The sequence below is a fragment of the Pleurodeles waltl genome, chromosome 4_2 (assembly GCF_031143425.1).
Source record: "Pleurodeles waltl isolate 20211129_DDA chromosome 4_2, aPleWal1.hap1.20221129, whole genome shotgun sequence".
Taxonomy (NCBI): domain Eukaryota; kingdom Metazoa; phylum Chordata; class Amphibia; order Caudata; family Salamandridae; genus Pleurodeles; species Pleurodeles waltl.
Genome location: NC_090443.1, coordinates 868,261,886 through 868,285,398, shown reverse-complemented (window position 1 = coordinate 868,285,398; position 23,513 = coordinate 868,261,886). Strand labels below are relative to the sequence as shown.

General features: G+C 44.6%; 1 protein-coding gene across 1 annotated transcript in view; it reads right to left on the bottom strand.

The window, feature by feature from the left end:
* Positions 1-6,284: 6,284 nt before the first annotated feature.
* Positions 6,285-23,513, bottom strand: part of CDCP2 (CUB domain containing protein 2) — a 109,901-nt gene continuing 92,672 nt past the window's right edge. The window contains exon 6 of the mRNA XM_069233360.1: positions 6,285-7,033. Within this exon, the coding sequence (XP_069089461.1) occupies positions 6,719-7,033 (315 nt within the window). The 3' untranslated portion in view covers positions 6,285-6,718. The remainder of the gene's footprint in view (positions 7,034-23,513) is intronic.

Below are 23,513 nucleotides of genomic sequence, written 5' to 3'. Positions count from 1 at the left end.
AATGAGACACATGGCTCAAGAAGGAGATCCACACCAATTTATAAAAATAGCAGGCATCTTTATATATGTTTAGGGCTCAGAAACAAATTGTTCAGGTAAGTAAGTTTTTGAAGAATAAATATTTTCACTTTAAAAAGTGGATACAGTGCAGTTTCTTAGTTCTGTAATGTTATCCTATGGGAAGAAAAACAAGTTCTGCAAACAGAGAGTACAGTGACTTACAAGACCAGTCTCCTGGGATTAAGGTGAGTAATGAGCAAGTGCTAAGGCAGCACCCACAGTAAACCCTCAGCAGTATGGGTGCAGCTGGATGTAGAGTGCAAAATAGCATTGGGTGCCCAATGTGTTCCTATGGAGATTGGTCACTGTGAAAAGAGGCTGCAGGCTCTGGCCAGGAGGCCAGTCGGACTGAACCAACAGTGGTGCTTGGGCACAGGCAGGCACCTTTGGTGCTCTTCTCCATGGCTCAGGGACGACAGGTGCAGAGATGTCCTTAGGTGTGGGGTTTTTCTGACCGTAGCAGTCATGGTAGAGAGGGACTGCGTGCAGAGGCTGCAGGCATCGTCGAGACGGCAGGTGCAGTAGTGGCTTCAGGTATCAGGTATTAGCAGTTTCAGAGGCTTCAGAGTCCCTTCTTTGGAGTTGGTTGGAGAACAGGTCTGCTGTTCACAGGAGATCTTGAGTCCTTTTCGAAGGCAGGCAGTCCTCCCGGGCTTTTGGAGTCACAGCTGCAGGACTAGTCGACTTTGGTGCAGATTTCGATGAGGGATGCAGACAGGCTAGCGGGGAATAGTACCAGGTCAGCTGCTTCTTTTCTCCTCTTCTGCTGTCACGGCTCTTCACTGTGTTTTTTCTTCTTGGGTCATCAGGATCTGCTTCTCTGGTGCCAAGGGCTCCCCATAAATACTGAATTTAGAGGTGTTAGAGGTGTGTAGGATGGTAGGTAATGAACTACTGACCCTTGGGTTCACTACATCCCCTGAATGACCACTTCCTGTGGGAAGTCGGCATAACCCTGTCCCATAATTCCTAGGTATGCCATCTCAAGGATGGCTACCTCTGGAAAATCATGTTCACCTCACAGTAGCCCACCTTAGGGGTGGTGCTTGCTTAAAGGTGGCACGCCTACCTGACTAGCTAATTTTCCAAATGGGCTCTGGACAGGGGGGGTGGCTTCCTCTTCTGTGAGGGGAGCCAAATTTGCATTTCAAAGGCAGCAGCCATTTGAGGCTTGCCACCTTAGGAATGCTAATCAGCAGGTCATCCTGTGGGAGGGAGCGTTACACCCTCTTCCCAGACAAGCTTTTGTTCTGGGCCTCCTGAGGGCAGAGGGCTCTCACCCTATGGGGTCAGAAGCGTCTCTCGGGTGGTAGGCTGGCAGAAACTGGTCAGCGAGCACACCGGAGGCTTGTAGGGTTTCAGGATTTCAGGAGCACCTCTAAGGTGCCCTCTGGGTGCATGTATTGGTAAATTCAACACTGGCATCAGTGTGGGTTCACCAATATGATATGTTTGATACCAAACAGCTCTATCTTCAGTGACGCCATCATGTAGCTGGGGAACTCGTATTGACCAGTGTCCAGCACATGTATTTAAAATGGCTTTCCTGGTCACTTACACTGTCTGAGAATGGACAAAGACATAGCAGGGCCATACCTGCCCATGCAGATATGCCCTCACATGTAATATAATGCACCCTGCCTTAAGGCTCTAAGGCCCGCTAGAGAGGTGGCTTACATATATTGCATGCAGGATTAGTAGGCATTTGAGAAACAATTGTACAGTTTTGGGAAAGAGCTCTGGCAATGGGGACCTTGTTAGCAGGAACCCCGTGCATTTGCAGTCAAAATCACATCAGGTACCAGGCAAAAAGTGGGGTGAAACCATGTCAAAAAGAGGCATTTTTCTACAATATACCTTAAGGATCTTATTCATATAATTTCTCACTGTAGAAAAGGACTGACTCAGGGAGGCAACTGCCAGTAAGGGGCATCATGGATATTGGAAGCTCCTGGGTTTTTAAAGGCAAATCCTTTTTTTGCGCAGCTTTACAGAGGAAGCCTAATAGGCTGCACTTTTTCTCTCAATGGTAGACAGATTTTTCAATTGTTTTTTATTTCAAATGCTGCAATGTATTTTTAAAAGCACTATTTTAAGCATACATCAGTCTACATTTCCAAAATGTTTTGGATAGGCTTCTGAAGGGTTCTTCACATAAGATCGACATATGTTTATTGGCACCCTATATATTATATAGATCATGACACCTACCTCAAATTCTTATGTCTCAGACACACCAAATAATTTTTCCTAACCACTACCATATCCTTAAAATTCTCTGACAAAGTGCTTCCTCTGTGTAGCAATATTTTTGTAATGTCACACACACACACACGCCCACACACACAGTAACACTGTTACCCAAATCAATATCACTTTGCTGTGTCTCACAGTCGTGGCTCGGTGCGCTCTGAAGGGGCGGGTGGGTGCAGCGCGGGGGGGAGGGGAAACATCTAATAATAATAAAAATTATAATAAAAATGTACCTGCTCCATTGCCCCCGCGCTGCGACGCTCCTCTTTTCCTATTCACTCCAGGCACAGGCGCCCAGCCTGCGGCCAATTCTGACACTGCTCGAGCAGCATTAGGATTGGCTGGGAGCACACAGCCAGGGGACTCCCAGGCAGACTAGGAGCCTGTGCCTGCTCTCTTCACCCCGGCAACGCAGTGCCGGGCTGGAGAGAGCCCTGTACGCATGTGTGTTTGGCTGGCCCGAGACGGCTGGCCAAACATACATGTGCACTTAGGGGAGTGCACAGTGCACTTCCCTCATCCCCAATGCCCCACCCCTTTCACAACGAAATGATAATAAACATGGTTTATTATTGTGTCATGGTAAAAGGTTTGCAGCAACTGCTGCTGGCGGGGGCGGCGCTCCTCCGCCCAAGCGGAGGAGTCGCCCCTGGAGTCTCATCAGAAAGCTGAACTTATTTAGTCAGAATGACTCTGGCTTGCATCAAGGCAATACTGTTGTAAAGGGGCTTCTTCAAGCCCATTGGTGAACCCTACATCATCAGAAAACTGGGCTTGCGTCAGATGTCTCCACCATAATGTGTGTCATTAGACTGTGATTAGATTATGTTCGCACAGCTGTACTGCATGTCATCCGAGAGCTGGACTTTTAAATCATCACCACCTTTACCCAAAGTATACAAAAAACATGAGACCACAAAGAATGTTCGATGCAAAATGGTCTAATGTACATTCCGGTCTTAATTTAGCGCTTAACAAAGCACAAAACACAGGCACAAATCATTATTTTTCCAGAATCACTCAATGCGATAAAGTGTCATAACTAGGATTCAAAACAAGGTCTCCTGGTTTCATGGTCAACAAGGTAATCACTTGCGTCATTTGTTCTCCTTGGCTCTCAGGGCTCTGGGGCTTGTAGGAGTGACGAAAGAGAAACACAGGAAAATGTTTGACCTGAGAGTTATGAGAGTGGTAGAAATGACTGTGGTGGTGGGGCTTTCGAGTGTCAAACTAGACAGAGCAGGCATAAAGGTTGGAAGGGTGGCATGTAGAACTGAGGAACATGCCTTAGATTTGTGGGCTTGTGGAAGGGTGTGTAGGAGTTGGTGCTCATCAGAATGCAAATAGTACAGAGGTAGGTGGGACGGGGCATGCCATTGCTGAAAGGGACACAGTAAGAGAAGGGGGAAGGGACTAGGACAAAGAAGCAAAATAGGGCAAGGGCATGGAGGTGGGCAACCAACAAGAAATAGGCAAAGAGATGGAGTGGAGGGAGAGCCAGCATCCCTGTGGCACTAAGTCCTTCTCCAACATGGTTGCTCACTTGTGCTAAAGGCGTTCAATTTTCACACATTTGGTGAGTCTGGATCGGTTATGCTAACAGGAAACGCTGCACATTCTTCAGTAAAGCAAAAATATGTGATGGATCTAGATACTTGACGCTCAGGGGCTCGTTTCTCGAAAGGTACCCTCCAGTAGTGCTGCTCTCAAGCACCTCTGTGCATAATTTCCAATCAAGCATGTGTATCTGGTGGTGTTAGCTCAGTACAATCCGCAGGGGACTGGCAGGCCTTGTACTTCTTTTGTGGAAGCCAGAATTCATGGCTGGCCACTACACTCTTTTGCTGGAAGTTAATGGCTCTGAGATGTAAAGTAGAGTGAAAATAAACAAGATGGTTTCTTGAAGTTGAGTAAAACCAATATGGCTTCCAAAGCTGGAAAGTACCATTATCGTGAAGGAACAGCACTGGCGGTGCTAGTTGAACTCATGTTTGTGTTCAGACAACGTAGTAAACAAACATAACAAATGTGGAAGTGCTCGACTGATGGAAATTATCATTCTCATTACTTTATGGTTTCGTCCAGTTTGTTTTCATCCTTTAACATTCTGTAGTAGCTAGCTCCACTGGAGTTTGCACAAGTTACCAGCAAAGCCACTTCACCTTGTGAACCGTGGTCATAGAATCACATCAAACATGATTGTGAAGATCTCGTGATGGAGTTGTGGGTCTTCTGAAAAAAAAAAGTAAATCACATAAAAAAGGGGGTGGCATTTTCCATTGAAGCACACCCTTATTTTATTTAGGCCTTCTTTGTTGTCATGCTGTTCACAAATTGAAATGTTACAGGGCAACTTAGGGGCATATTTACATAGAAGTGCTGCAGCATGGCGCTGTGCCAAAATTGGCAGCGTTGCGCTGCGTCATTTCAGAAACGCAGGGATGTGCCGTATTTACACAAATAAAAGCACCCCTGTGTTTCCGCTAGTGCTGGCGCTAAAATTAGCTGCCTAGCATCAACGCAGGCATCCTTTCACTAAAGTGCATGGGTGTCTGCATTGCAGGGAATTATAGTTTATGTGCAGGAAGACGTCTCTTCCTGCACATAAACCATCAATAATGGTGATTTGTTACTTCTGTGTGTGCTGTAGAATGTAGTAATTGTCATTATTGAATGATTGTTTATGTGCAGAAAGGAACATCTTCCTGCACATAGACAATCATTAATGGCCTTTTGCTCTTTCTATGTGTGTTGAATTCTGCAGCACAAATAGAAAAAGCAAAAACGAGAAGAAAGACAAGTATTTCTCCTCGTTGTGCCACTCTAATGCCACCCATAAGGTGGCGTTAGTTTTTGGCACTGTTACAGTTCTTGTAAATCTGCGGCAGCATCAAATGCAATGGGTGTTGCGGTGGAACACCCACAGCAACACCCATTTCATGCCGCTCTGCCGGAGAAAACTGCATCAGAGGGGCCCATATTTACAAGGTGGTGTTAAGCCACAAAAAGTGGTTTAGCACCGCCTTGTAAATATGGCACAGCGCCACTGGAGGGTTGCTAAAAGTGATGCTTCGGTGGCGCTACAGGCTTGTAAATATGCCCGTTAGATCTTTGAATAAGTGCTAACAATGATGCAATTGACGTTTGTGCCATTTAGCACATCCTCCTTTGAGGAGCTGATGGGCTGTGAGGAGGAAATTACATTTCTTTCTTTATTTAATACCCATTACTTACCAAAAAACAAAAAAGATGTAAAAACTCACCCAATACTCTGTTTCTAATGTTATTTACTCCAGGGTGTTTTGTACAAAGTGTTTTGTACTTTTTGACCCTGTTAAAGGAAGAAGCCAACTAGATGGAATCACTTAGTTTAAGGCATAGAACCCAGATTGTACGAGGGTCATTGTGAATGTGTAGGATGGTTCTTCTGACAGGTGAGAGGACTGTTAGACTTTGGGACTTTCTTAGGTGTATCACTGGACATTAGGATGGGAACTGGCAGTGTCGTCTTAAGGATTTTGGGGAACCTGAGCAAGACATTCTTTAGGGGCCTGCAGCCCGGAACAGCTTTGCATTGTATTACCTATTTTCTGGTAATTCAAGCCCCATGATGACAAACATCATTTAATAATACATTAAAGGGTGAAATGGAGAAATAGACAGATATGAGATAGAGAGAAAGTTTACTTTTGAAGGGGGGAACTTGAAATTTGGGGGTCCTGTGCAATTGCTTACTTTGCCTATGCCTTAAATCGCCTCTGTGAAATGGTAGAGGGTTATGTTCTGAGGACAAAGAGTGGTAATGGCCCCGAAAACCATTCAAGGATATCTAAAATAGAGTTAAATGACACTGCATACATCCAGCTTGCAATTATACTTTATTAAGAAAATAAGAAACAAGTTTTAAAAAGCATTTGACTCTATAAAATCTTGAATTATGTTAAAAGTATAAAATACACTGAAGGCATTGAAGCCGATACATATATGTGTGTGTGCATGTGTGTGCACTTGTATGCCGCATACATGTATGAATGTAAGTGTTGCACATACTACATCTTGTGATGTACAGTAAATTAGTGTGTGTCATCAGGGGTCAGATAGTGTAACTGAGTCATAGGTTGGCCGTCAACTCACACAAAACTCTCTTTGTTATGATGTACTCTGACCCCCTTGACACTTAAAGGCACCCATTACAACCTTTGCACCTCATCTTTCCACCTCCCAATCGTAGACTTTGCATCTCATCTTTCCACCTCCCCATTGAAACCTTTGCATCTCAGCTTTCCAGGTGCAGTTTAGTGTCCATATCACTTTAGAATCCACCTCCTCGTATCGGGTATCAGGAGGTCAGAAGGTGACCTCAGGTGGTTAAGAGGCCCCCGATGCTGTCCATCTGTCAACGACTCTACAGTAAAACGAGTCCAACAATAGCTATCAGCATCAGGATGCCAGCGAGTATGCAAATGCTGATGAAGACCACGTCACTGGTGTCCTGGCCCTTCCATTCTGAGGCGTCCAGGGCGTCCGCGTCCTTCGGGGCAGTTGCCAAGTTCTCTCCGTGCTGGTCTAGCTTGAACGGTCCAAATCCTGATAGGATGTTGACCAAAGCTTCCTTCTTCTTGGGCTCACACTGCAGTTCATACTCATGAATGTCTTCCTGGCCATCGGAAGAAAAATCGATGTACAGAATGCTCACGATCATGGTAGTGTTGTTCCTTTTCTAGGAGACAGAGAAGAATGTCAGTCAGAAATAAAATATGTGCGCTCTTTTTTATCTCCCTAGGAGGAGTGGGTCGTTCCAGTAAAGGCTAGATGAGAGAGAAAGAGTGTCTGTAAGAGAGAGAGAGAGAGGGAGAGAGAGAGAGAGAGGAGAGTGTGTCAGAGAGAGAGAGAGCAAAGAGAGTGTGTCTGAGAGAGAGAGTGTGTGTGAAAGAGAGAGAGAGAGAGAGAGAGCGCGAGACAGAGAGAGAGAGAGTGTGTGTGTGTGTGTGAGAGAGAGAGAGAGAGACATATTCCATCAGCCTTCCACGGTGTTCAAACGCCCTACCTGTGGCCAGTGGAAGAACGATGCTGTTAAACCGGCTGCCCATTTTAGGTTCGCCGATTTGCCACAGTTCTCATTGGCACTTATTCTATAAAAGACTAGCAGGTAAACATGGTAGTCTTGCACAGACGTCAGATGAAAATGTTCCTTACGTTTTGATGGAGAACCCCCAACATGCCAGGAATTGTTGTTATGTTGGTACAAGAGGGTACCTCTACTCTAAGTCTGTGGTGGCAGCTTTCCCACTCTGCCATGCAGGAAACGTGTAATTGCCTTTACTGGGGCTTCTATGAAGCTACTTCCCACCTTTCAGTGGGGAGGAAAACACCTGCTTCCGTGGAAGCCATCTTTAAATACAGTGCACCTTCATACACCACAGTGGTGTGAGACGGTCAGTGAGTGTTGGACTGATCTCATGAAATCATGACTTTTCCAGATCGGATGGTACCTATGAAAGGCTTAGGAGTAGGGAAGTTAGCCACAGTTTAGACTTACTCCCCCACCTGAGAGACCTGACGGATAAATCTGCCATTCAAAATGCTTTAACTCCAGCCCCACATTCAACCAATCAAGTTTGAACCTTTCCAGAGTTGAACAGGGGAGGGTCTCTACCCCAAGAATAAGATTCCTTTATTAAAAATGGGGCCTAATAATTCAATCAACAGAACAAGATCCAAAACATATTGTTCAAGAAGCAGTACTTATGGCAGAGTACCAAGGTTTAGGTCTGGCAGAGTACCAATAAACATTATTTCTCTGCAACGCCAAATAATGCACGTATATATGTAAGACAATTGTGTGCTACCCACACACGGCTTCTTTAACATTAGTATGTACTGGATACCTCTCAGCATAGGGAAGCATCCAGAACGACGACGCTGGAACCAACGACAACATTGTTAACTCAAGCAAAACCAGGCTTTCATTAATAACGACTCCCTTTTTCTCTGGCTTAACCACGCATGTGCTGATCAACGCACATGCGCGGTTAAGGCAGAGAAAAAGGGAGAGTGCATCGGGAAAGGACGCAGTCAGGTAGGTGGGGCTGAGGGGTAGTTTTGTTTTTGGGGCGGGGTCGGGTAATTTTGTTTTAAGGGGCGGGGTGGAGGGTAGGGGTAATTTTGTATTTAGGGTGTGCGGGGTGGGTTTTTAGGGGCAGTGGTGGGGGTAATTTCGTTTTTAGGGGCAGGGGTGGGGGGGTCGGGGTAATTTTGTATTTAAGGCGGGTGGGGACAGGTTTTTAGGGGCAGGGGGAAGTAATTTTGTATTTAGGGCAGGTGGGGGTGGGTTTTAGAGGCGGGGTGGGAGTTTGGGGTAATTTTGTATTAAGGGTGGGTGGAGGGTGTCGGGTTTTTAGGGGCGGAATGGGGGTCGGGTAATTTTGTTTTTAGGGGCAGGGGTGCAGGTCGTGTAGGGTGCGGTCAAGTAAGTGGGGCTGGGAGAGGGTTGGGGTAGATTTTGGGGGTCCCGTGGTTGGATTATTTTTTTTTTTAAGGGAGAGGGTACTATGGTTTTTAGGGTGGGGGTTGGGGTAATTTTGTTTTTAGGGGCAGAGGTCGGGGTAATTTTATATTTTAACTGGTGATCCCACTTGTGACAGAAAAATTATTAAAATGTGTTCGTTGTTCTGGGTACCCAGCCACCCTCAGACACCAGCGAAAAGATGCACAGAAAATGGACCAGAATTTGGGAAAATGTGAATAACAATGCAGTCATATCCTCTTCCCCTTGTTACACACCATAATAGATGCTAAAACTTGGAATGGCCAAGTAAAAGTGTTTTGCCCCATAACCTTAAAAGTAACAGTTCCTCCTCCTTTCCACCAGGAGTATTTATTATATTCTGTGGCCCTCATTTACGGGGATTTGGCGTAGAGTAGCTGCCCTACGCCAAAGTGAAAGGGCAGGAATGCACCAAATTTATGCAATACAGTGCATGCCTGTCCTTTCCTCCTGTACTGGCGCAGATTTAGCAGCACAGCGCCAAGGGTGCCTGTGTTGTTGGCAGGATTTGTTTTGTTCAGAATGGGGCACCTTCCTGCACAAAACAATCCTGAGAGGTGTTTTGGGATTTCTATATGTGCTGCAGAATGCAGCACACATGGAAAGAGATAAAAACGATGAGAAGATATTTCTCCTCATTACGCCTCACCTCAGGAGGGGTAAGATTTCGGCACATGCCCAGGTTTGCATGGTTGTGTCAAAATCCATGGGTGCTGAGTGAGAACACCCACCGCAATGCCCATGGAAAGCCTCTCAAGTGCAGAGGAAGGCAACGCAACGTTTTGTGCTGCCTTACCGTACTCCATATCAATGAGGTCATTCAAAGCCACACAAAATGGCTTTGCATGGCCTCATAGATATGATTTTGTAGTCTGTGCCACTGGAGCGTCACAAAAAGTGACGCTCTGGCGACACAAGGGGCTCATAAATATGCCACTGTACATCCAGCGCCCCTTTCTGCGCTGTTGTTAAATCTGGTGGTTTCCTGACAAAAGAGTTCACCAGGCATGTCTGCCTCTGTCACATTTTCTTTGGGCGAGAGAAGTGGCGTATCACCTTACTGAGTGTCGGTGTTCCCCCTCCTTTTTCTTCCCCTTTTTTATGTATGCAGATAGTGAAAAGTAAGCTATTTTTCACTATTTGTAGAATACAAAAATGCTGACCGTCATTGCAAGCGAAGGTCAAGCAGCAACTTGTACTAGTGAATAGAGGTGCCTGTGTCAGCTAGCATATAGATTTTCCAGAGCTGGCTGAGTCACAGCCCTAGCTTCAAGAGCCAGACACACCAACATGCCACCTCATTTTCGAGGTTCTCCAGCATCACCTGTAAAGGTATCCTGGAAACTTTGAGCTTCAGCCCTGTAGTGCCCGGGGCTACCCATCATACAAGCTGACACCTCACTTTCACCCATCTTACACAGGGTGGGGTTAGGGTTAGGAACATCACAGAACCTAGTTGTCAAATGTGTGCATGCATGCAGAGTGTGAGAGCATCTGTACGAGTGACTAGATGTGTGACCACGTGTGTGTGATTCAGTGAAAGCTGGTGAGTGTGGCATAAGGGGCATCCTTTCCAAAACACTGGCACACTGGAATAAGGCTTGGCGTATGGGTAAAGGGCAGACAACCACAACAAAGTTCTGGCTCCGACATGCTGGAAGTAATTGTTTACAAATGGGCCACCCATAGTAGGTAGAAGGCCTCAATGGCAGAATGGTGGCACAGGTATATTGTTTCTAAATCTTGGCTGCAGAGGGCATGCATGGCAAATGAAGAGCACCCATGACAAAATACTGGCCCTAGCACAATGGAGGTAATTATTGACATGTGGGGTACCCGCTGCACATTTAAAAAAAACAGTGTGGTCAACTCCTTGGAAGCATCAGGCTTCATTTGCTTAGCACACCATGAAAGTACTTGAATATTTAATGGATGCCCGTACGGAAGCGTTGCCTGTTGAGAATATATATGTGAGAATTGTGCTTTACCCACACAATCTCCCCATATTTTTTCAAACTTTTCTCAGGGAAGGACAACCTGAACCATCGAAGCATCACTTATTACCCTTAATGATAACCATCCACTTCTATATGAAGAAACCAGGATCTATCGGGGACGGAAAAAAAAACATCAGCAACAACACAAAAGCGGCCCCATTAGTAAACCAGATTGCTAAAAAAAGTGGGTCTCATCTACATATCAAGGCAGTTTTCTAGGTGTGGGACACTGCATGCATTTGTGCCTGCTGCATGCAATGTCTGTGGTAACATCAGTGAATTTAACAGTAAACACCGGCCAACCAGGCCATAAAAGAGTCCCACAAACAGCAAGAAATTGGCCACATATTCAACTGTCAGGCCAACCCTTCTGGAAGACGCACAAAAGTAACTTTCCCATCAGTGAGCAACTGCAGTGCCATACCTGTTACCGTGCCATTGCAGGTCTTCCTTTGGAATACTACTCTCGTGGGCAGTTTTGGTACAGATTACAGAACCCAAAATTATTTAAATTACACATGCTAACTATTATTTTGGAATAGTTTGAGCTCATCAAGTGAGGAGTTTAGAAGCTAATCATTTTCTGAAACTGTACATTTCCAGGTGCGGTCGGGTGTTGGTTTCTCTTGAGTGATGGATGCTCCACTCTGGAAAGAGGAGGTTCTCTGTGGTTAATGAAGAGGTCCAGCAAGGTCTGACGAGGGGTAAGGCCAGACAGCACGCCTTCAGTGCTCTTTGTTTCCTCAGTCATGTAATGAAGACCTATGGTAGGACTGCCTGCAGAGAGCAAGTGGATGCTTCACTCTCTTGGGCGTTTCTCTTGAGATGGCCAACCAAGTTGAGTTAATCCCCGTTTGGGCACAGTGTCAAGGAACCTTTCCATTGTAGGTCTTGGGAATTAAGCCAGCTTAAATCTTTGGTCATTACCATTCGGCAAAGATGGGCCGTGTGTGTTTTGTGGTTGGGGACCTGATCCTGGCAGGTGGGTGCTGTTTGTGTCCACAATTACTGCACTGAACATGCTTCATGGCTTTCTCATGATGAGATGATAGATTCAGAGTCTGAAGTGACCCTGCTCTGATCTGCTTCCTTCAGAGTTGGGGCTTATGGCACCAGGGTCAGACTCTAGTGGGGTACCTATTATTGCCAGTGCTGCCTTGAGTGTGTGTATTTGCAGCTTACACGTGCACGCATGCTGCTAATCATTGCAGCTGTGAAGGATGCGGGGCCTTCTATTCCAGTGCACTCCTATGGCAAGCATGTGCAAACATGATAGTTTTAGTGACCTGCAAAAAGGTTTTCTATTGTCCTGAAGTACACCACAACACAACAGCATAATTTTAGACACTGCTCACAACAGCAACACGTGTCTGGAGTATAGCTAAATGCTTGTTGCCGTCATATTTGTCCATGCTAACCGCTGGACACTGGAACTATAAGGTTGAGATTTTATTTTAACGCCGATTAGCCTATAGTACGTAATATAGTAAATAGCTGTAATTTAGCACTGGCTAGATGAAACCATCAGCTATGTTTTAATGTGCAGGGGCTTGTCTTTTCTAATAAGACTCCGACCCGATGGGTGACAGAGACCATTGATATTCGCTCATGTCCACACCAACTCCAAACCTCAATCCATCATTAGGGGGCACCAGATGTGACTGGACAGACAGTTTAACTTTCATAATATCAGTGTGGAAGATGGTTCTGATGCTTCCAAGAAGAAATGACCTAAGGTTCCCTGGAATCTCGGAATTCTGACTATTGGTGCCAGGGAGGCTGCCAAATCACTTTTAAACTGAGTTTCATTGAATATGGGAGACTTGTATTGAGCCCAAGAGCATTCCTGGCAGAGCATGTTGTCTTGAAATGGCCAATCCAAATGATCGCAATACATTAGATGATGCATTCATTCATTCATGTGCTTACTTTAAAGTTATCTATTGTAAGTTTTGTGGGGTGGTCGTTTGTTGCAGTTTTAAAGACAAACATTTGTTGCAGTTTTAAAGAGGGAAAAACTCCAGAAGCGAGACAAAAATTTCAAGTCTGACTAACTTTTAAATTTTGGTTTTGTGGTGCAGAGCATGCCCTGCGTCACAGGGAAATAGCAGGAATGTGTGCCGTATTTATCCAATACGGTGCATTCCTGTCCTTTCACCGTGTGCTGGTGCCCTTTTGGCACCACCAATGCAGACAACCTTGCAGAATGGTGCCAGGGTGCCTACGTTGCATGCAGGATTGTTTTTGTGCATGAAGAGACTCCTTCCTGCACAAAAACAATCCTGAGAGGGGTTTCCTTCATTCTATGTGTGCTGCAGAATGCAGCACACTTAGAAAGATGAAAAAATAAGGAGAAATAAAGATATTTTATGCCTCTCTTCGGGAGGAGTATTTTTTGGGCAGATTCCCAGGTTTACAAGTTCTTGTAAGCCTGGGAATGTGGCAAAATCCACGGATGTTGCGTGGGAACACTGTGGTGTTCTATAACTAAGTTCTGAGGTAAAGATCTGGAATGTAGGGTGGTTGCTAATGTGGAATGTGATGAGAATAGGTTCTTTGTCAGTTGGTCTTGTGCCTTGATATGGATGGAGTCTCTGTAGATGCTCACCAAATAAAGAAGATAAACACTTTCTTGTATCCCAGTGTGGCCTTCATATTGGACTTCACATTTGGCGATGAGTGATGTGCTTCACACTCTGCCACTCGGTTTGGAACATTTTTCTGGATTTTTTAATGGATACCTCAACACTGCATTTGGCTATAGATTTGGCAATTCTTAGCACTGGTAAGGTTCCTTGTAGCCAGTGAATGGGGAAAGCATTTTACCTGTTCCTCCGTGCTCTTCTGAACCAACTTGGAAAATATTTTATTGGTTTTGGCAGCTTGAATGCCCGGCCTATCTGGTGAGGGTTCGCAGACTTCCCAACGGACATCAGGTGAGCATGCACGTCACTGAAGCTGCAAGCAATCACAGCAAGTACTCGTGGCCTGGGGTGAGACTGTGTTGCCCAGCAACCTGAGCTTTCTTCGAAGCAATGGAGAATCCTAAGTTCATGATACCCTGCTGTGCATCCACATCCTGTGTTGCTTGCCAATTGAAAACTTAAGCTTTCTTCAACGCAACGCTCTAGGTACATAAGATATGACAAAACAAAAATTTTGCAGGGCAACTATCCATTCGCAGATTCTATGTGAAACAAAATCTATTCCCTTCTTTGAAAACACTTCCATAATGGGCTGTGATACGTTTCTATTTCAAACTTACTTCCCCAAAGAAATTTCATCAATTTACACATCACACAGAACACAGCCAGTGCCTCCTTTTCCAGTGCCAAATAATTAAGCTTTGCTCCTTTAAAATGCCTGGAAATAAACAGAACATTCCTTTATTTCCCATTCGCTTTCTGCATAAGAACAGCTCCTAGTCTCTTTTAACTTGTATCTGTGATGATGTAAGATTCATTTTTTGGGTCAGAGCTTCCTAAATTCGGAGCTTCTTTCAAACACATCTTTACACATTCATATTTGTTCTTGCATTGTTTACTCCAAATGAATTATCTCCCCTTTTTCAGTAAGTCTCTCATACAGCAAGTTTTCTCTGCAAACATAGGCTCAAATTTATTATAAAATGTGTCCATTCCAAGGACCTTCACTAGTTCATCCTTATTTTGCAGTGCTTGCAAACCACCACCAGCTTCTACTAAAGCAGTCTTTATTTGAAACTTGACATTGTTCTCGGATGTCCCAAATATCTAACTTCCTGGACATCAAACTTGCATTTCTCAGCTGTTCACGTCAACCCAGCATCACATAGCTTCAACAAGACTCTCCTTACCCTATCATCATCTTCTCCCAGATTAGTCCCATATAACAATATATCATCTTGATACACCTTGACACCTTCAGTCCCCTTTAGTATGTGCTCCATGGCTCTCTGAAATCATCCTACAGGGCCTTCTTAAAAATGTGAAGGTGCCAAAGGGAATCACAAACACTGTCAACTCTTGGGACAATGAGTGCAATCTTATCTGGTGGTAGGCAGATATGAAGTCCAGAGTAGAAAAATGCCTGGCACCATCAAGAGAACTCAACATTTCATTTATATTAGGGAGTGCATAGTGATCCACCACAACAGCCTTGTTGGGTTCACTTAAATCCACACAGAGCCTGGCCTCCCCATTGGCCTTCCGTGCCATCACAACAGGAGATAATCACTCTGTAGCTTCCACTTCTTGTAGTATACCATTATTATTCAGTTTATCTGTTAGAAATGGGGTTTCTGGTTGGCTAGGGTATGCACCTAAGCCAGGCAGAGCCCACTCACTCTAGTCAGGGCAAGGGAGTTACACGTCCAAGATAACCCCTGCTCACCCCCTTGGTAGCTTGGCACGAGCAGTCAGGCCTAATCCGGAGGCCATGTGTAAAGCGTTTGCACAACAGACACAACACATGTGATGCAATATGTACAACACAGAGTAAACCCAACACTGAGCTATGTAAAAATAAACTGTATTGCACAAAACATAATTAGACCAAACATTACATGTTAGTAATACCCTGCTACCTTAGCAGTTGTCAGAACGTTACACAGGTTCCTACTACTCTGCAAGAATAAGCAGTTGTCACATTAGAACACACAAGTAGTCAGGATTCTGCAACATAAGCAGTAGTCAGGAATCACAGTAAAGAAATAAATGCACTTGTCAAAAAAAGTATAAAAATGCCTATATCTGGCACATTATAAAAATATGGCAAGTCAAGACATCATATCAGTGTAGCGTGCTTCTAAAAGGAACATCAACACATGTATGTTACATCACACCCAGAACAGATTAGCCCAACAGCCCTCTGAAGCCCCTAAAAAAAAGAAACATCCAGAAAGAGTTTTACGGCAAGAGTACCTGTTTTGAATTTGAAGGGCACCTCCCGTGCCACAAAGCATACAAGGGGGCCCACGGCGCTCCTTACACACAACGGGAGCCTCGTGGTGATGGTTATGAGGAGGGGGCGACACGCACCCCCTCTGGTTCGTGTATCGGGTCCCTCCTGGGACCCAGGATCTCGTGGATGGCCCACTGGGCCTTCACTGGCCCTGCAACAAGGGGGGGGCACAAAATAAGGCCCACAAAACACCAAGGGCCACAGAAAGACCTGCAGTGCGGGGGGCCTCCATCGAGGCTTCCGCCCAGCCTGCGATCTCAAGGGGCCAAAATGAGGGCTTCTTTGGGGAAGGGGGATCCTCCGATGAGGCTTCCTTTACCCCCCTGCCCGTTCCAATAACCAAAAGGGACTCCCGTGGGACAGGCAGCCTTTGACGAGGCTTCCTTCCCAGTCTGACGTTTCCTTCTTCACTTTTTGCCCGCTCGGGCCGCCGTGGTGTGCAGACACCAAAGCAGGTGCCTGCTTGTGCTCCGGGGGCACTCTCTGAGTGCGCTTTGCCCCAGGGGCACGATAGGAGCACGCTCGCTCATTTCTTCTCTCCTTGTTGTGCCCGGGGATAGGGCAACTCTCGTGCTTTGCCGACGGCAGTGCGGGTGCGGTGGTGATACTCTGGCAATCGCTTTTGAGCACACTGTGCCCAGGTCGCGGCGGTGATACTCCGGCAAGATAATGCGCCTAGAAGCGCAAGAGGGCACAGAGAAGTGCTCTCCCAGTGCTAGTAGTATGTCGAGGCAGCACTCCTCGTGCTGTGAAAAGTTACAGGGGCCATAGCACCCTGTCCCTGGAGACAGAAGGGAGGGTAGTACAGGGCCATAATGATTCACACAAACCAACTTATTAGCAAATACCTCTGGCTACTCCTTCATCCATATGTCATTTCCACCTGAAACATACTTGACAGGTGTCATCTCTTTAACACAGACAAATGGATTTTCATTGGGATCCAAAAATAGATACTGATCCCATTGGTGGAACCAGCTGATTAGTGAATCACCTTTTACAGAAACATAAATCTTTCCCGGACAACCATATTGTTAAATTGAATCAGGTCCCAGAAGTATCTTAGGAAGTCAACAGGGTCTCCCCTATATCCTTTCAGCTTTATATCTGGCTTCAATAATTTCACTTTCCCCTGTAGTGCTGCTCATAAAAAGCCTTTGGAACAAGAGTTATTGTAGCACCAGAATCAAACAACATGTCTGACTAATCATTAAGCATAACAACTTCCATAGGACCTTCTCAGGAAGACTCCTTCACTTGAAGAATGTTGATCTCTTCAACTGCATCCCCATCACTGAACTCAATTTCTCTTGCCTTTCGTAAGTCCTTTGATAGTCTACAGCATTTGCCAAAGTGACCTTTGCGTCCACTTTTCTTACATGAGATTTTCCAGCCTGGACAATCCTTGTGAATCGCAACATGCTCAGAATCGCCAAAACAAAAGCATTTACCCTGGCTTTGCATTAGATTTCAAATTAACAGAAGGCTTAACATTTACTGATTTCTCCTGAACAACTTTTACAGTGGCACTCTCACCCTTATCTAATGTAGCATCTTTTTGTATGACATCCACAGAGGCCTTAGAGTGTTCATGCGTCTTGGCTATAGTAAGGACCTCCTGTAATGACGGATTGTGCTTTTGCCACCTACTCTTATGAACCTTGCCCAACACATAACCCAGCATCAATTGATCTTTCAAACACTCCTCTAAAGATGCCCCAAAATTACAAGTAGCAGCCAACTTACGCAAATCTGTGACATATTGTTCAACTGTCTCACCTTGCTGTTGCATTACCCTCCCAAACTGCTAACGTTAAAGAATGGCGTTAACTTTGGGAAGGCAATACAAATCCAGCTCTGAGACAAATCTATTACTCATTTAAACCTGTGGAATCATTGTCTGAGAGATCAGGAAGGTGCTCAAAAACCTCCTGCCCCTCAGACCCCAGGCAAGTAATAACAGAGATTACTTTCTCTCTGCACTGAGAGAAGTACAACAAATACCAACATAATGGCTGAATACCTTCTTCCATTTTTGCCATGGTATAGGAGGGTCGCCTGGAGAACAGAGGAGGTGCAGTGATATTCTGCATGGCAACATGGTACATTTTGTAATGTAATTAAGTGTTTTGCGCTGCATACACATAACTCAATATTTATGAAGCGTACATTACTCGAGATTTATGAAGTTGTGCAGGGCCATAAATCTGACTTAAGGTTTGTGTGGCTCTTGCACCATGTTGCATGTGTAAGAGTGATGCAAACCAGGCCACAAATATGACCATTAGTTTGGACATGTACCCCACGTTGAGGCTACAGAACTTAACAAACCCTAAGCGACTGCAGGTGCAAATGACACCTCAAAACATTCTGATTTCTTTTTATTTCTGAGTAGGCTTATAGCTGGTAAACAGAACAAGACATAATTAACATTTTAATGTTTTTTTAAAGTGTGCTATCTGCCATATTAACAAAATAAATATTCTATACTAACTTGTTTCAATGGATATGATATTGAACAATAACATGATTTGATATAGTTGGTCCTCCCCGCTACAGTCCATCTTTCTACAGATGGTACTTCTTGCCACTGAAAGGAACGCTGAACACCTACCATATACAGCTGATTTTACTGTGGATAAAACCTGATATGCCAAGAAGTTATACACTGCGTCCTTGTAAAGTTGCTGCTTTTAATTCAGACATTAATCACTCCTGGCAACAAATGCGTCACAGATGGGGGTTACAAAAGGCACCTGCCACATGACGCCAGAGATTGTAACTAGAGGGGAGTTACTAAAGGTCACAAGTACCACTCCTGTCTCTTGTCCTCTGTTAGAAATGGGGTCTTTGGTTGACAGTCAGGTTACCCCCTGTTCAAGCAAAGACCCTCACTCTAGTCAGGGTAAAAGAGAACCACCCTCAGCTAACCCCTGCTTACCCCCCTTGGTAGCTTGGCAGAGCAGTAGGCTTAACTTCAGAGTGCTAGGTGTAAAGTATTTGTACCAACACACACAGTAACTTAATGAGTACACTAAAAAATTAAACAACACCAGTTTAGAATAATAGGAAATATTTATCTAAACAAAACAAGACCAAAACGACAAACATCCGACATACACAAGTCAAGTTATGAATTTTTAAAGATTAAACTAAAAAATAGCGCTTAGAAACACAAAATGCCACGGAGTCATGACAGAGTCCTTCCCAACAAGCCGACACCAGAGACGCCAGACACGGAGTCGCGTAGACCCCCAAGTAAAATATTTTTGGTGAAGAGCGAAAAGAAGTCGATGCGTGAAGTCGGGGGTCCCGGCGTTTGTGCGAAACGTTGAATCTGCGCACTTTGAGCGGCGTCTGTCACCACGTGGTGCGGTGACTTCCACGGAGTCACGGACTTCAGCGGGGCTGCAGCGGCGGTGAGCCTGCGAAGGTTGTCGTGTTCCAGTGAAGATCACAGAGTCGGTTGCAGGCGGCATCACCAGATTCAGCAGCGACGTCGGTCCGAAGTCGTCCGAAGTCGATTTCCTTGGATTTCCACCAGCTTTCCTTTCAAGGGCCCAGGGACTGGATAGGGCACCACTTGTCAGAGCAGGAGTCTCTCCCGAGACTCCAGGTGCTGGCAGAGAGAAGTCTTTGCTGTCCCTGAGACTTCAAACAACAGGAGGCAAGCTCTAAATCAAGCCCTTGGAGATTTCTTCACAAGATGGAAGGCACACAAAGTCCAGTCTTTGCCCTCTTACTCTGGCAGAAGCAGCAACTGTAGGATAGCTCTACAAAGCACAGTCACAGGCAGGCCAGCACTTCTCCTCAGCTCTTCAGCTCTTCTCCAGGCAGAGGTTCCTCTTGATGTCCAGAAATGATCTAAAGTCAGTGGTTTTGGGTGCCCTTCTTATACCCAAGACACTCACCAGGGGGTCGGAGACTGCACTGTGCAAGGACAGGCATAGCCCTTTCAGGTGTAAGTGACCACTCCTCCCCTCCCTCCTAGCACAGATGGCTCATCAGGAAATGCAGACTACACCTCAGCTCTCTTTGTGTCACTGTCTAGTGTGAGGTGCAACCAGCCCAACTGTCAAACTGACCCAGACAGGGAATCCACAAACAGGCAGAGTCACAGAAATGGTATAGGCAAGAAAATGCTCACTTTCTAAAAGTGGCATTTTCAAACACACAATCTTAAAATCAACTTTACTAAAAGATGTATTTTTAAATTGTGAGCTCAGAGACCCCAAACTCCACATGTCCATCCTCTCCCAAAGGGAATCTACACTCTAATCAGATTTAAAGGTAGCCCCCATGTTAACCTATGAAGGGACAGGCCTTGCAACAGTGAAAAACGAATTTAGCAATATTTTACTGTCAGGACATGTAAAACATGTAAGAAAAGGGAAGGTTTGGGCCTGGCAAGTGGGTACACTTGGAATCTCGAATTTACAGTTAAAACTGCATACACAGACACTGCAGTGGCAGGTCTGAGACATGATTAAAGAGCTACTTATGTGGGTGGCAAAATCAGTGCTGCAGGCCCACTAGTAGCATTTGATTTCCAGGCCCTGGTACCTCTAGTGCACTTTACAAGGGACTTACTAGTAAATCAAATATGCCAATCATGGATAAACCAATTACATACAATCTAACACAGAGAGCATATGCACTTTAGCACTGGTTAGCAGTGGTAAAGTGATCAGAGTTCAAAAGCCAAAAGCAACAGGTCAGAAAAAATAGGAGGCAGGAGGCAAAAAGATTGGGGATGAACCTGCATTAGCAAAAAAAGTCCAACATCCTCACTAGTTTACATTCCCTCAACTAATCATCATCCTCCCTGCAAGTACTGAGGGACAAATTTATCAAAGGGTTAAGTCGCTTTTGCAACCCACAATGGATTGTAAAAGCGATGCACTCTTAAAATGTGATTTATCAAGCCACGCAAGGCCACCTTGCATGGCCATGAGCGGTTTGATAAATCCAGAGAGATGCAATGCAGCGCAAATTGCTGTATTGAGTTACTCTGCCCCAGGGAGGCATTCCATGGGTGGTATGTGGGAGTTCCCATGCAAGACCCATGGATTTTGATGCAGTCACAGATTTACCATAAGTGATAGAACTGGGAATGTGCAAAAACTGTCACGTCTCCCTAGTTTGTTCCCCTATCTATGTGTGCTGCATTCTGTCATTTTCAACACATGGTCCAATGAATCAATGAATGTCCCATATTCTTCTGTCCTACCACCACTGTCCCTCATCTTCTTGACTTGAATAGGAAGCAAGAAACAGGACAGACCTTTTTTGACTTGAAAAGGTTTTTTCATTCTCATCCAATTACACCAAGTCTTCATTTTCCAATCTGATCACATATCATCTTTTCTTACACAGCATTTCTCACATCAACCACATAATTTTGGCAACACGATGTTTTTCTTGCCCATCAACTCTCTGTTGATCCTTGTAGCCATAACCTTACCCCTTAAGGTAAACAGGGATACTCTTGTGCTAGCACTATAAGTTGTTCTCATTGATTCCACTTAAGTCTATTGACTAAAGCCAATTGCAGTTGGTCTTTTATAATACTGTTCATCCTCTAAAGCAAACCATTACTACTTGGGTGATAGAGAGGACTGCAAGAAGGTTTCCATGTCAAAATAAATTTTATTTTTTTGTCAGCTACAAAGGTCCCTGGATAATCTTCCTTTAGAGAAACATCACATATGAACTCAATGGCATGCTAGGTACACACACACTGTCTACAATCTTTATTTCAGGACATTTGGATATGTCATCAATCATCAAGGCTGGACTGGCCGTACTGGGCATCGGACATTTCCCCACGAGGCTGGAAGGGTAGGGGCTGCTTTTGTTACTGCTGAGCTTATTTTGTAGCAGTGCAGCAGTTTTAAAATCACTGCAAAGTTCCTTGTATATCCAACATTTTTCAGGCAACAATAAAAGTAGCAAGATAACTTTGCTGATTATTGCACCTGCTGGAGAGAGTTGTGGAGTTTTGTCTAGTGGCTGTTTTGACCCAGTCTAAGGTAGTGCAGAGGGTTATTGTGACTTCTGCAAAGAAAATGTACTATACAGATTACAGAACAGTATTTTATGTACAATGCTCAGTGTGATACTGCTTCTTTGACAACATTTGCCAGGGCTGCTTTGGGTTTCCAGTCTGGCCCTGTCAATCATAACTAATGCAAACTTCAGCAGTTCCCCCAACACCCCAATGGGACCTGAAATGTCCACAGTGACCTTGCCCCAAGTGGTTAAATGTACTTCTACCTTTTCAACAGGTAGAACGGAGTGGAACGGAAACCTCCTTTGACACATGATGCCCTAAATAATCAAGCCCATCCTGTACAAAATTGCACCTATCCTTTCTTAGAGTTAAGATCCTACTTTCAAGACATATCCAAAGGCACGATTCCTTTGGAACTCTCAACAGTGTACAACATATCAGTAACATTTGGGAGAGATAAACCTAAATACTATGATTTAAATCCTTGAGGTTGACACATAACCGCAGTGATTTATGCGCCTTCCTGGCCAATACCAGAGGCACTAGCCATTCAGAACTTTCAGTAAGCTCAATGACTCCCCTACTCACACAATTTATGCAGCTCACAGTTTGTGTGCCACAGACACTGCCCCTTTCTTGACCAGAATTTTGTGTTGAAAATCTTAAAGTTTTCCCAACCCATCACAAGGCACTCTTGGAAAATGTCCACAGTCTCACTGCATCATTGAAATGAAATGATAAAAAGGTATAAAGCGCAAAAATTACCAAAGGGGCTCAAGGTGCTAGAAGGGAAGGGGGAGCTTTAAGGAAGCAAAGAAACGCACGCCAAAAGAAAAATACAACCATTCACAGAGTAAAGAGTCAGGTTTTCAGTGCATTCAGGAAACTATTGCGTTCATGTAGATCCCTAATATCTCATGGAAGAGAATTCCACAGCTTTGCTGCAGCCAGAAAAAGACCTTCCATCCCACCTGAATTTGGAAATAAGCACACGATTGTGATTAGCAGGCTGAAGATGTCTAGTGGGGATATATCTCTGGAACATCCTAGTCAAAGCTGTGGGCCCAATAAATTGTACTGCCCTGTGAACAATGCATAATGCCTTAAAGGAAATTAGTTTGTTCACAGGTAGCCAGTGCAAATTGATGATCCCTGCCAAGATTTATAGATGTTTAGGAATGTCAAGTATCAGTCTGGCAGCTGCATTCTGTACTAAATGAAGTTTAGCATTTGCAGTTTCATTGATCCCCAAATAAAGGGCATTGGAGTAATCTAGCCTAGAGGAAATCAAGGTAAGTGCAACCTGTTTATGTGTGTTCAGCAGAAAGAAGGGAAACACCTTTCTCAACATTCCTATAAACCAAAAACAAGTGGATACGTATGATTTACCTCAAGTTCAAATGATAACTTGGTATCCACAAGTACACCAAGATTATTGGCTGGGTCTACTGGACAAGGTCATACCCCTAAAGTGTCTAGCCATAAAGAGTTATTATAAATAGAGGATTGATTACCAAAAAGTAGAACCTCAGTCTTATACCCATTTATTATAAGATAGTGACTTCTCATCCAAGATGCAACTACTTGCATACAATTCTTGAAGTTGGCCGCAGTGTTCTCCACATCCTTGTTGATGGACATGATAATTTGTGTGTCATCTGCATAGAATAAGGCCAGCAGTCCAAAAGACCATATCAAATTG